This window comes from Nycticebus coucang, chromosome 5 (assembly GCF_027406575.1).
Source record: "Nycticebus coucang isolate mNycCou1 chromosome 5, mNycCou1.pri, whole genome shotgun sequence".
Lineage (NCBI taxonomy): Eukaryota > Metazoa > Chordata > Mammalia > Primates > Lorisidae > Nycticebus > Nycticebus coucang.
Genome location: NC_069784.1, coordinates 19,992,219 through 20,007,803, shown reverse-complemented (window position 1 = coordinate 20,007,803; position 15,585 = coordinate 19,992,219). Strand labels below are relative to the sequence as shown.

Below are 15,585 nucleotides of genomic sequence, written 5' to 3'. Positions count from 1 at the left end.
CTTTAACACAAATTACCTTTCCAGTACACAGTCAGAAATCACAAAGCTGTAGTAGGAAAAAAAATGCACCATGAATGAGAAAAATCTTAATTCTATATAACGAATCTGGCAAGATTTCACTTATTGTTAATTATCTTAAATAGAATGGGAATTAAGTATATTAAATACGTAATCCTAAATACAAGGGTCAAGAGACTATCAAAAATTATCAAGATTAACTAAATAGAACGTCTAATATTAAAATAAATGCATAATTACAGAAAAGTAGAAACATAAATGTGATAAAGAGCAAAGTGAACACAGGTAAACAGAGTAATAGAGAAATGAAGACTGACTTAAGAAATTAATACGCATCTAATTTGAGTTCCAAAAGAAGAATGTAGAAGGAATACAGAAGGTACAATAAAGGGACAGGAACTAAGAATTCCCCATAACCGATGAAATACACAAATCTGACTCAGGAAACCCAACAAATCCCCAAAAAGATCAAATGAGAGGAAATCTACACCACTAATATTCAAAGTGCAAAAAATCGAAGGCAAAAACTATCTTAACAATGGAATACAGGGATTCTAGTAAATAATAGTTTCTAAGTACCGAGAGAAAATAAATGTCAACCCAGAACTATATAGGCAGTCACTGGGTTATGAACCGGATAGGTCCTATAAGGTTTGTTCTTAAGTTGAATTTGTATGTAAGTTGGAATAGGTACATTTACTATTACCCATACTAGCCTTCGTTCCTAATTAAGAGTTGTACGTAAGTTGTACGTTTGTCACTCAGGGACTGCCTGTACAGCAAGGGGAAATATCTTTCTAGATTACCTTCCCTTTGTATCAGGAAGAAAAAGAAAAAATGATTCTAGAAGGAAGGTCTGAGAAGCATGAAGAAATGGTGAACAAGAAAAATGAGAAATGTGGGTAACTATAAATCAACAACAACTGTACAGAATAATGATGATTAGAAGTCTTTTTTTTTTGAAACAGAGTCTCACTTTTTTGCCCTGGGTAGAGTGCCATGGTGTCAGACTAGCTCACTGCAATGTGAAACTCTTGGGCTCCAGGAATCATCTTGCCTCAAGCCTCCTGAGTAGCTAGGACTATAGGTGCCCACCACAATGCCTGGCTATAGAACTCATTTTTGAAATTGAAAATAAAATGACAGAACTAGAGTGTGGACAACAATGACGTGTAAGTAGAGTGGAGTTAAACAGATTGGAATGAAACTATTTTAACTTTACTATATGGTATGGGAAGGTGTTATACTATTCAAGAGACTAGATGATAAAAACCACACAAGATATTTTGAACAGAGAATTTAATACAGGGGATTGTTTACATATAGATAGCCAGGTATTGTGCAAAGGATTGGGGACAAAATGGTGGCAAAATTCCTTTTCTTAACGAGCTCAGAGTCATGTTAGATATATATTTACACCCTGTATGTATATGTTCCTATCTATACGTACAAGAGTGTATGTGTGTATATATGAACATTTCCAAACATATTGCAAAATTGAAAGAATTTTATAGTATGCACTCATATGCCAACCACCTAGATTCTGCCAGTCTACATGTGCACATAAACACACACATCCAAGTAGAAGCAAAAAAAAATAAAGCACACATATCTGATAGGAGAAAAAATTAAGAGTTGGAATTAGCAACAGAAGAAGTTGAAGTCACACGGGCAGATGCCAGACCATAGTAAGGACACCTATATCATGCTATAAATTTGTAGTGTATTCTATAGAGAATAAAGAGCTCAGAAAAGTTTAAAGCAAGAAAATAACAGGATCAAATTTGAATGTGCACCAGGTAAAAAAAATACTGAAAATGGTAGCAAGGAATTAAAGAAATATTGGACTTATAAGCTTTGGCAGTAAAGATGAACACAACACCTGGCTATTCCCCGCCCTCCCCCCCCCCCCCCCCAGAGAGAGGGTCTTGCTCTTGCTCAGGCTTGTCTTGAACTCCTGAGCTCAAGCAATCCACCTGCCTCAGCCTCCCAGAGTGCTGAGATTACAGACATAAGCCACTGTACCAGGTATGCAACCACACAATTATGGTGCAGCTGAATGACATCTCAGATAATATAACTTTTGGTTTTTATTTTTAATTAGTTGACTCTCTATGCTCAGTGTGCATAAAGTGATACTTGTATAGTCTTGCTTATGGAACAAGGCTACTTACTTAGTGCATTTAAAAAAAATTAAGAGGAAATATAGTCAAAGTAAACTTAGCTAAATATAATATTATAGTAAAACACTATGTTATTATTTATCCATTTCCTCAACATACTTCCTGCTATAAGTCTCTTAAGTTACTATTCACTGATCAACATTTTGCTTTTCACTTGGTACTTTTAAGTTGATAATTTTAAAAATAAACTGCTCCAGAAGCTGACCATGTGTAACAGTTATGTTAACTATTTATACTTCCCTCAAGTCCAACTTTCTTGTTTAAACAAATATGCTTACTTTTTATAGCCATCTGGAACTTGCTCAGATTGTAATGAATCTTCACATATTATTAATGGATGCTTAATCAGTTAATGTACTCAGGATGACCTTAGTCAGATGTCACCAACTGAGGTAATTTTGCTTAAATATTTAAAATTAATACAACCTCTGGTTTAAGCTTGCTTAATATGTTACAAAAATAGACATGAACATGTTGTAACATTAAGGTGAAATATTCAAGTAAGGTATTAAAAAATTCAGAATTGCCTATTTCTGTTATATCTTAATGTTTGAAAACTGCACACTGCATCTCCTAGTAGAGGAGACTTCTTTTCTGCACATAACTCTATACTTAAGGCATGCATGGTTCTTTCATAAATTCTCCTTAAGATAGTGCTGCTTTATTTTTTTCTTTTCTCCCTCTCATGACAATAATGTATATCAACCACTACATACCTGTTAGACTGGTTAAAAAATACATATATGTATAACAAGTGCTGGAGAGAATATGGAACAATTAAAACTCTGCTGGTGGGAATGAAACATAACCCCTCTAAAAACATCTAGCAGTTTCTTATAATGTTAAACACCCTCTACTACTGTATGATTTGGCAATCCCATTCCTCAGTATTTACCGCAATAAACTTAAACCTTTGTTTATATGAAAACCTGTACATAAATATTTATAGTAGCTTTATTGATAACTGCCAAAAAATAGAATACAATCCTTATGTTCTTGGGGAATGGATAAACTATGGCACGTCTATACAATGTACTACTAAGGGATAAAAAAGAAAAAACCTACTCATACATACAACAACACAAAGGATCTCAAAGGCAATATGGCGACTTTAAGTCAGTCTCAAATGCTTAACAAACTTTGTAATTCTATTTACACGACATTCTTGAAAAGAAAACTATAGTGACAGAACAGGACAGTGGCTGCCAGGGAACATGTAGTTGGGAGAGAATGTAATACAAAAGGAGAGCAGGAAGGAGATATCTGGAGGACTGCAACTATTTCTTTTCCTAACTGTAGTGGTAGCTGAATAAAACAATCTTAAAATTCATAGATTAGCATTAAAATTAAAAAAATGAACTTTACTGTACACTAACTTTGCAAAAAACATATGTCATCAAAGAATTCAAGTATTGGGGATCTATGAATTATTTAATCCCATGATTTTAAAGATAAGGAAACAGATCTAAATCCAGGGGTACTAAAGAGTAACTTGCTAATGATCACACAACCATTCTTTCCTTAAAGAGTTCACAACATAATACAAAGAAAACTTTCTCAATCTAAATACACTCCAGGAATTTAGGAGAGTTTCCCAAGATTAACTCCCAAAACCCTTTAAAATTATTAGTCCTATACTAAATCAATATTTCTCTCCTGGATTCCTCATATATATATTTTTAAATTCACTACATGTGTATTAATAGGTAAAAACCAATCTAAGTATGGTGGGGTTTGAGAAAATGAAAATGGAAGAGGCCTAAAAAAAGGAAGTAAGAAGAAAACAGAGAGACTATACATAGTACAAAATCTTAGCTATACTTAATACAAGAAATAATCTCTTCTTCTTTTGGGATGATACACTTTAAAGACCAAGATGCAGTAACCTGGCTCTTTCCTAATGGAAATGCCAGGTTCCAATTTTAGATTACCACTAAATTTTATAGAGGTCAGTAATTTTTTTCATAAGGTACACGCAGTCTCAACTAACCATATCTTCATAATTTCCATGTGGGAATATAATAGCCCATGAGGCTATTTTTTTTTTACATTTTATTCATAATTGACAAATAATAGTTGTATATATTTATGAGGTATGATAGGATGTTTAATTATGTGTATACTTAATACATTGTGGAATGATCAAGTTAGGCATTATAATTAGTATATCCATTACCTCAACTACTTACTACTTCTCTGTGGTACAAACATTTAAAATTCTCTCTTTTAAGAGAGAATGTGTGTTATTACTAACTATAGCCACCATGCTATTTAATAAATCACCAGACCTTACTCTAATTGAGACTTTGTACTCTTTGACTAACATCTCCTGTTTTCTAATCTACCCCAATAACCCCAGCCTCTGGTAATCACTATTTTAGTCTATGCTTCCAATTGAGATCATTCATTAGTTGTCTTTTTGTATCTGGTTTATTTCACTTAGCATAATATCCTACAGGTTCATAAATGTTGTCGCACATGACAGAATTTCCTACACTCAGTAAAGCTGAACAGTATTCCATTGTCATTATATGTGTATACCACATTTAAAAAAAAATTCATTCATCTGGCTCGGTGCCTGTAGCTCAGCAGCTAGTGCACCAACCACGTACACATGAGTGGGCAAGTTCGAACGTGGCCCAGGCCTGCCAAACAACAAGGACAACTACAACAACAAAATAGCTGAACTTGTGGTGGGCGCCTGTAGTCCCAGCTAGTTGGGAGACTGAGGCAAGAGAATCGCTTAAGCCCAAGAGTTTGAGGTTGCTGTGAGCTGTGATGCCATAGTACTCTACCCAGAAAACAGCTTGAGACCTGTCTTGAAAAAAAAAAAACTATTCATATGTTGATAGACACTTTAAAGGTTATTTCCAAAGCTTGACTATTTAATGCTGCAATGAATGTGAGAATGCAGGTATCTCTTTGACATCTGATTTTGATTCCTTTGAATACATACCCAGAAGTAAAATTGCTGAGTCATATGGTAATTTTATCTTTAGTTTTTTGAGGACTACCAGTTTTCCAAAGAGTAAAAGGAAGGGTTCCCTTTTCTCCACATTCTTGGCAACACTTACCTTTCCCCTTTTGGTTGATAGCCAACCTAAGAGGTGTAAAGTGACTTATTGTGGTTTTAGTTTACATTTCTCTGATGATTAGAGACAAAGCATTCTGTCATACATCTGTGGGCCACTGTAAATCTTCTTTTGAGAAATGTCTATTCATTCTCTTTGCCTCTTTTATAAAATAAGGTTATTTCTTTTGTTATTCAGAGTCCCTTATATACTTTGGATATTAGCTCCTTATCCAATATATGATTTGCAAATATTTTTCCCCAATCTGTAGGTTATCTCTTCACTCTGTTCACTATTTATTCTGCTATGCAGAAGTTTTTAGTTTGAAAAAAATCCTATTTGTTTATTTTTGCTTTTGTTTTGGGGTTTTATCCAAGAAATCACTGACCCTATATTTTCTCCCAGGTTTCAGAATTTCATTTCTTATGTTTCAGTTTTTTCTTAATTTATTATTTTTATTAAATCATAGCTGTGTACATTAATGCAGTCATGGGGTACAATGTACTGGTTTTATATACAATTTGAAATATTTTCATCAAACTAGTTAACACAGCCTTCATGGCATTTTCTTATTGTGTTAAGACATTTATATTCTACATTTAGTAAGTTTCACATGTATCCTTGTAAGATGCACTGTCGGTGTAATCCCACCAATCACCCTCCCTCTGCCCATCGTCCTCCTCCGCTCCCCTCCCTTCCCCTATATTCTTGGGCTATAATTGGGTTATAGCTTTCATATGAAAGATACAAATTAGTTTTTTTTTTTTTTTTTTGTGGTTTTTGGCCGTGGCTGGGTTTGAACCCACCACCTCCGGCATATGGGACAGGCGCCCTACTCCTTGAGCCACAGGCGCCACCCTAGGGCTGAGTGCATTAGATACTTTTTCTTCCATTCTTGAGATACTTTACTAAGAAGAGTATGTTCCAGCTCCATTCATCTAAACATGAAAGAGATAAAGTCTCCATCTTTCTTTAAGGCTACATAATATTCCATGGTGTACATATACCACAATTTATTGATCCATTCGTGGGTCGATGGGCACTTGAGCTTCTTCCATGACTTAGCAATATGAATTGGGTGCAATAAACATTCTGGTACAAACATCTTTGTTAAAGTGTAATTTTTGGTCTTCTGAATATATACCTACTAGAGGAATTGTAGGGTTGAATGGCAAGTCTATTTTTAGTTCTCTAAGTGTTCTGCAAACATCTTTCCAAAAGGAACATATTAGTTTGCATTCCCACCAGCAGTGTAGAAGTGTTCCCTTTTCTCCACATCCACGCCAACATCTCTGGTCTTGGGATTTTGTGATATGGGCTAATCTTACTGGAGTTAGATGATATCTCAAAGTAGTTTTGATTAGCATTTCTCTGACGATTAAGGATGATGAGCATTTTTTCGTATGTCTGTAGGCCTTGCGCCTGTCTTCTTCAGAGAAGTTTCTCTTCAAGTCCTTTGCCCACCCTGAGATGGGATCACTTGTTCTTTTCTTGCTAATACGTTTGAGTTCTCTCTGGATTCTGGTTATTAAATCTTTGTCAGAGACATAACCTGCAAATATCTTCTCCCATTCTGAGGGCTGTCTGCTTGCTTTACTCACTGTGTTCTTGGCTATGCAGAAGCTTTTTAGTTTGATCAGGTCCCAGTAGTGTATTTTTGATGCTGCTTCAATTGCCCGGGGGTGGGGGGTGTCTTCCTCATAAAATCTTTGCCCAGGCAGGATTTCTTCAAGAGTTTTCCCTGCACTCTCTTCTAGTATTTTTATAGTTTCATGTCTTAAGTTTAAATCTTTAATCCAGTGAGGGTCTATCTTAGTTAATGGTGAAAGGTGTGGGTCCAGTTTCAGTCTTCTACAGGTCACCAGCCAGTTCACCCAGCACCATTTGTTAAATAGGGAATCTTTTCCCCACTGAATGTTTTTAACTGGCTTGTCAAAGATCAAATAACGGTAAGTAGCTGGGTTCATCTCTTGGTTCTCTATTCTGTTCCAGACATCTACTTCTTTGTTTTTGTGCCAGTACCATGCTGTTTTGATCACCATCGATTTATGGTAAAGTCTGAGGTCTGGTAGCGTGATTCCTCCTGCTTTGTTTTTATTTCTGAGTAATTTCTTGGCTATCTGAGGATTTTTCTGATTCCATATAAAATGAAGTATTTTTTCTATATCTTTAAAGTATGACAGTGGAGCTTTAACAGGGATTGCATTAAAACTGTATATTGCTTTGGGTAGTATGGACATTTTAACAATATTGATTCTTCCCAGCCATGAGTAAGGTATGTTTTTCCATTTGTTAACATCTTTAGCTATTTCTTTTCTTAGAGTTTCAAAGTTCTCCTTATAGAAATCTTTCACATCCTTTGTTAGGTAAACTCCGAAATATTTCATCTTCTTTGGCACTACTGTGAATGGAATAGAGTCCTTGACTGTTTTCTCAGCTTGACTATTGTTGGTATATATAAAGGCTACCAATTTATGAGTATTGATTTTGTAACCTGAGACGCTGTTGTATTCCTTGATCACTTCTAAGAGTTTTGTAGTAGAATCCCTGTTTTCCAGATACACAATTCATATCACCTGCGAAGAGTGAAAGTTCGCAGATGATGGAATATGGATCATCTATATGGATACCCTTGATCGCCTTTTCTTCCCTAATTGTGATGGCTAAAACTTCCATTACAATGTTAAAGAGCAGTGGAGACAATGGGCAACCTTGTCTGGTTGCTGATCTGAGTAGAAATGATTTCAATTTAACTCCGTTCAATATGATATTGGCTGTGGGTTTGCTGTAGATGGACTCTATGAGTTTAAGAAATGTCCCTTCAATAGCAATTTTCTTAAGTGTTCTGATCATGAAAGGATGGTGGATATTATCCAAAGCTTTTTCTGTATCAATTGTTTTTTAATTTGTTTATGTGCTGAATTATATTTATAGATTTACATATATTGAACCAGCCTTGAGACCCTAGGATAAAACCTACTTGGTCATGGTGTATAATTTATTTGATGTGTTGCTGGATTCTGGTTATTAGAATCTTGTTGAATATTTTTGCATCAATATTCATTAGTGATATTGGTTTATAATTTTATTTTCTTGTTGGGTCTTTTCCTGGTCTGGGTTATGTTTCAGTTTTTAAAGTCTATTTTCTGTTTACTGTTGTATAAGGATAAGGGAAGGATCCATCTCCATTCTTCTGTGTGTGGATATCCAAAATTGTTTTCTAAAGAGACTATCCTTTCCTAGTGTGTGTCATTGGCACTTCTGTCAAAAATCAATTGATCATAATTGTGTGGGTTTATTTCTGGGCTCTCTATCCCATTTCACTGGAAGGTGTGTCTGTTTTGGTGCCAGTACCTACCATGCTATTTTGATTACTACAGCTTTGTAATGTATTTTGAAAGCTGGTAGCGTGATGTCTCTAGCTTTCTTGTTCTTGATAAAGATAGCTTTAGCTATTCCAGGTCTTTTATAGTATCATACAAATTTTAGGACTGTTTGTTCTGTTTCTGTGAAGAATAACATTGGGATTTTGATAGGTTATTACATGGAACTGATATATCATTTGGGGTAGTATGGACATTGTAACAATATTAATGCCTCCAATTCTTGCGCAAAGAATATCATTCCCATTTATTTATATTATTTTCTATTTCTTTCGTCAATGTTTCAGTACACAGTTCTTTTACCTTTGATTAATTTTACTTTTTTAAATACTATTGTAAATGATATTTTTTTTCCAGATATCTAGAAATGCTACTTATTTTTGTACGTTATTTTTGTATCCTACAACTTTACTGAATTCCTTTATCAGTTCTGACAGCTTTTTGGTGGAGTATTTTAGGATTTTCTATATATAACACACATTGTCAATTTCATTTCTTCCTTTCCTTTTCAGTTGCTTCTATTTCTTGTTCTTACCTAACTGCTCTGGATGGAACTTCTAGCCCTATGCTGAAGAGAAGCAGTAGACATCACTGTCTTGTTTGTGATCTTTTCCTTCTTTCTACACATAATTTGTTTATAGAATTTTTATCAAATGGAAATGATTATATGGATTTTTGACTGAGAGACTATTTTTAAAGTAAGTAGAAAATGAACAGGAAGCTTATAGCATCACGGAGATGAAAAGAACAAAAAAATTCATTTCCTACCACTCTTAAGAATAAACGAACATGTTTATTTTACACACCCTGACATAAGTAATATTTCAGAGTTTTAACAACAGTTAGAAAGTTCATGTGATAAAAATCCTTATTATACAAATAAAGATTTAACAGTGTTAATTATTACAGAGGTAAATTACCTTTTTTTTTTTTTTCTGTAGAGACAGAGTCTCACTTTGTCACCCTTGGCAGCGTGCCGTAGTGTCACAGCTCACAGCAACCTCCAGCGCTTGGGCTTAGGTGATTCTCTTGCCTCAGCCTCCCAAGTCGCTGGGCCTATAGGCACCCACCACAACACCCAACTATTTTTTGTTGCAGTTTGTAATGTATTTTGAAAGAAACTCTTTAACTACTCAGACAATAATCACTTATACAAGGGAAACCTAAATTTTGTCCTCTTTCCTTTATTCATTCATTCTGCTGACTGCTTAAGTACTCCCAAGACAACAGGAATTAGCCAAATTCTTCTGCTATAAATCCACTCAATACTACACAGAACTGAAAAGAAAGCACGATGTCCTTGAATCTTCTTACCAGATCTAATCTAAAATAAATTCATTTGTTTCCTTAGTGAACAATGTAAAACATCTAAAATTTTATGGCAAACTGACCTAAAATTAATGTTAAATTAACTTTTACCTTCAGTGGTGTTGTTGCTTTTACTGATTGTCAAATCAATAAAAAGTGAAAAATGGGGGGAACCTTATTACCAAGTTGTGTGAATATGCCATTCACAAAGAGAACTGTTTTTTAAAAATAAAATCAACATTTAACTAACTTGTCAAATTTATTGCAAACAAACTGAAGTATTAAGAAGCTATAGCAGAAAGCCATATTTTATGTAACATTTTCCCTCCAATTATTAAAAACACCAATCTTACAAATAGTGAAAAAAGGAAGTTCCTGGCTTTATTCTAAAACTTTTTCCTTAAGGCTTTGTTCTCTAAGTTATTTAATGTTTAAAAGCCATGATAAATTAGGCTTTGATACTAATTGTAAGAACTAATACAAAATTCTGATTTTAATCACAAAATAGTTATTGGTACTCTATGAGGAGGAAAATATTTTCCCAAAATAAGCAGAGTTTAAAGCTGCAGTGCTGTTTCTTCTTTTAGACTCTCCTAAAGATGTAATGGGCAAAAAATGCAGAGCTTGGCAGAGTTCCAATTGAACAGGCTATTTCTAAGTTTATACAATATTGCTAAAAACAGCATTTTCATAATACATATTTCCATTTATAATATAATTATTGAATATGTGGGTAAGAAAACACTATACGAGAAGTTGAAGAGTTCTTTTTAATTAGCTTGGTGATTCTGAGCACATTAATTCACATCTTTGGGATTATTTCTGTTCTAAAATTAGAAGATTTGTTTACCATGATTTCTTTCATTTTAAAGATTTAATTATTCGTACATGGTAAAATCTCTACTTAGAGATCCTCCAAATAGAACTCTTAAATCCCAGGTGTTGAAAGTGACCTAGGCAAACATGTTTTGTCAAATAAAATGGATATCGCAAGTATTTTCTGCAAGTTTTGAGATTAATTTGAAGTTCTTAGTCAAATTTATCTATTTTCAAAACTAAAATTCATTTTACTTATATATGTGATTGCTTGTTAGCTAATCACACAGTTTCTTCTAACTATTCTGTGGTGCTTAGGTGTATGACTTCATATATATGACACTCTTTTTTCTTTGCATATGAAGAAACTAAAGGTCACAGATACTAAACACGATACCTTGTTGAAGACATATTTTTTGTAAAGACAAAACTATTAAAGTAAATGGGTCTTATTATAATATTTTTTTTTTGTATAAAAAGTTATAGAAAGAATACACACACAATCACCTAACATACATCTGGGTGGATATTAGCACAAATATAAAACATTTTTTTCTAGAAGGATCCACAACAAAAAGTAACGTTACCTTTATAGGGAAAATGTGTAAGATACAGAGAAATAGTTTTGCTATTTTTACTTTGGGCTTTTTCAATTTTTCTTTCTTTTCAAACAATACACCTAGTAGTGTAGTTGTTAATTCAGTTGTTCAGTGCACAAAGAACAAGGTTATAGGTTTGATTAATTATATTTTCAAAGAATAAAAATATCCCTTGTGCACAGAATGTATTTTTAACTTTAAAAAGTCATCTGGCAAACTTGTGGTGCTGATCACAAGGATGAATCAGGTAAACACATGTGGCTGACTGAATACATTAGTACCAGAAAATAACTCTAAGTAATTTCCTACTGACAGAAGATATGAGAGTATACATTAGAGTTGCTCATCTCTAAGTAAACACTTCAATTTTCATACCCATCAACTCACTGCCCTTCTGAATGGAATATAAATAAAACTTTAGCCATGAGAAAAGAGTGTCTGTACTTTTAGAAAAGCTAAAATCTACACATGGCCCAAACTTACTATTTTCTAAAATGATACATTTCTTACGAGTATACCATGTAAACAAATAAAGTACTATACCTGAAACATCTTCTGGGTCTGATACAACAATATGTGCATTTAATTCTTGAAGCTTGTGATGTAGTTCTTCTAATTTTTTATTTGATTTTTTCAAAATGTTGTCTACATAAGCCAAACTTTTTTTATCTGTTGTAACTTTCCTTAGATTTTCAGCTCCTTCTTTGATTTTCAGTTCTTTCCTTATTTCTCTCTTGATTCGATCCTTAATATCATCCAATTTCTGTTGCACCATGGTATCTGAAAAGTCTAGTTTTTGAACAGCACTCACATTCTCAGAAAATGGAAGACTTCGGGAATCCCCCTACAGATAAAATAAATGTAAATAGGAGAGTTTAGTAAAACTGGCTGCTCAGTAAACATGCAGAGTTTTCAGCATAAGAGATTCTTTATTAATTACATGATACTTAACTACATTTAATTTTCTCCTCAATAAATAAGCTTACTTCCTTTTATTATAACCATACAAAAATGTAAGTTCCAAAACTCTGTCCACACTATGTAAGATGACTTGACAAATATATTTACACACAAAGGTTGTATAGAAAGTGGATTTTGATATCCTATGAACCCAAGTTAGATCCAAACCCTTCTACCGTAGAATGGTAGTAGTAATACCTTTAAAAGATATTATGATAATTTAAAATATTGTAAGTAAAGCTTCAAATATAATTCTTGGCCCACTGTAGTCACTTAATAAATGGAAAGCATTATTAAATTAGATTAAGTTTATTTTTAAGAACCCTCTTAAAAATCAATATTAACAAAATAAAATAAAGTAATACCCTATGACTACTTTTAGTTAATAAATTAAATGTTTTAGGGCTTGGGAAGATTATATCCACAATATCATTAATTCTGCTGTCCCTCTGTGGATACCAAAATCTGCAGATGTGCAATCCTTTATATAAATGAAGGTAGCATTTGCATATGTTGTATAACCTACTATGTTCATACCCCTCCCACTATTTTAAAATCATCTCTAGATTACTTATAGTACTCAATACAATGTAAATGCTACATAAATAACTAGTATGCTGTATTTTATTTGTATTATTTTTAATTGTTACATTGCTATTTTTATTGTTTTTTTCCCCCTAATATATTCAATCTGCAGTTGGCTGGATATGCAGATGCAAATAAACAGACAAAGAGGATCTAGCTAGCTAGTCAAACTGATAATTTGGTCGACTCACTACGAAAACATCATTACTAGAAAATATTTCTAAATTACATCCTACTGAAGGAAGCTAACACACAGTACAGTTATTCATCTTAAAATGAAAATCAAGGCCAGGTGTGGTGGCTCACACCTATAATCCTAGCACTCTGGGAGGCCCAGGCAGGTGGATTGCTTAAGCTCACGAGTTCAAGACCAGCCTGAGCAAAAGTGAGACCGTGTCTCTCCTAAAATTAGAAAAAAACTAAGACAAGAAGATCGCTTGAGCCCAAGAATTGGAGGTTGCTGTGAGCTATGATACCACGCACTCTACCTGGGGCAACAGCTTGAGACTCTGTCTCAAAAATAAATAAATAAATAATAAGAAAAAAGAAAATCAGAACAGTTAAGCACATCTACTCTGCATTTACAAGAACCAAAGTTAGGTTCTAGATATTTGTATATCATTCACTATTGTAAAATTCATTAGTATAATACCATAGGTTTTAAATTTTTTAAATTCTGAAACACAAGAAATCAGAGACAATGGTTACCTCTGGGTGGGGGGGCTGAGTCTGTGAAGGACAATGAAAGAGAGACACTAACTAGACAGACTCCATGTGCCTTTCAAACATAGACCTAATTAAAAGATTTTCTTTAAATTTTTTGAGAATTCACCACACCCACATAAATGAATTCTATCTAAATTCTTGATGCAAATACTTTTTACACCTAATTCTCAATCTCTAAAAATTAGACATTATGTGAAACAGTGGTAATGGTGAGCTTAATTTAAAATGAGAGCTATAGGCTCTACTCTTGGCTTTCACATCAATTGAACCTGTATGAGCAAGCATTTTATACAAAAAAAAAAAAAAGTAGTTGATTTCTACAAATGTTTCTAACCTTTTTAGGGCTAAGAACTCTTTTGAAATTCCAACAAAAAGCAGTATATCAAAGAAAATTTGAGGTTTATACATATAATTTCTAGGTTCCATGGATCCAAGGTTAAGGATTCTTAGGTAATCTACATCTATTTGCTTTATATTTTTACTATGGAGGGCCACTATCTGGGCCAAAATATTATCTAAATTTTTCAAAATTTACAGTTTCTAAAGTTTACGAGTCCATCTTTGGCTGGTTATCTAAAACCACACATACTGCATATGACTAGTGTCAAAGGATAAAATCCTACATTCTTGCTGTTTAGCTTCAAGTAAAGTGGACTAAAGCCAATAGTGCTTAGATTTAAAAAGAAAAAAGTTTAAGTTAATCCCATTCCTCTAGATATTTTTATTTCAATTATAACATTATTAGAAAATATCACACGAAGTACTTTCACAAATTCTGTGCTTTGAAATTATGTAGTAAGCCAGATGTCCTCAAAATTTCTTGGTTCATGGTACCCTTAATATCTCAGTAATTTTTTTCCTTATTCCTCACAGGCCAAAAGAAATACCCAACAGTTCTGTTTATTAAGTAGTACAGTTCAAATAAATTAGTAAGTACTTGTGTTTAACAATTTAGTTATTTGAAATAACACACAAATTGAAAAGTAACATTTTAATTGCATTCTTTAAAAACCACATTTTCTGACTAATGAAATGTGTCTGCCTGTCTGATACTTTGCAATTCCTCAAACCCGGAAATCAAAATAGACACTCCCACCCTCATTTCCTGTTCTACCTTGCAAGGGGATATGTAGAATAATCTAACATTGAAATATAATTCACACCAATTAGTTCACAAGGTGTCTAACAAATTAAGGGTATCAATGTGTTTCTCTCAAAAATTTAAAATATGCTACAGAACCCTCAGAGTTTGCTGAGACACCCCCAAGAGTCTGTCATGTTGCCCAGTTTGAAATTATGGCACTAAGCTTTAATATTAAAATAAACTGTCATATGAAGACAGCTCTTGCCTACTTTAATTTCTATTTCTTTCCAATTTGCTCCCTAAATTCCACTCATATCCAGTTACATAAATTTACTATAAGAGAACATCTCCTGGCTCAGCCGCTGCACATGGTGCAGCATACCTTGAGATAACGCTACCTCTCCTCCCATAACTATCTCTTGCAATTCCCTCCTTGGCCTACTTAACTTTTACTTTGTCTCAAAGTTCACAGCAACTTTGCCTGGGGAAGAATTTCTTGCCCAAGACCCTTGGTTAGAATTTAAGTTAAGTGTCTCTCTTGTGCGCTTTGATACCGTGTACCTTATTTATTAAACAATGATCATTTATTAAACAACGATCCTCTTTCTTATCTAATCATTTCTAAGACCGAGTAACTTGAGGGCAGGGCTTATGCTTGGCAGAGTAGCCTTTTTTTTCCCCCCTTAAATGACTTGTCCATTATGTTATTTACTATTCTTCTTTTAGAACTAAGGAAAACTTGTTACTGCTGAGGAACTTACGCTTTCTTCTTTCTGATAAAGAGAACGTGGAGGAGAAAGGGCAGAGCAAAATAGCAAAACAGGACTTTCCAACAACTGTCTCCCCCCAAAA

General features: G+C 33.8%; 1 protein-coding gene across 5 annotated transcripts in view; it reads right to left on the bottom strand.

Annotated features, from left to right (window-relative positions):
- The window catches only part of PKN2 (protein kinase N2), a 154,648-nt gene that overhangs the window by 93,190 nt on the left and 45,873 nt on the right, over positions 1-15,585 (bottom strand). For all 5 annotated transcript variants that reach the window (XM_053591147.1, XM_053591146.1, XM_053591149.1 and 2 more), the window contains one exon: positions 11,922-12,222. In XM_053591147.1, the coding sequence (XP_053447122.1) occupies positions 11,922-12,222 (301 nt within the window). The remainder of the gene's footprint in view (positions 1-11,921; positions 12,223-15,585) is intronic.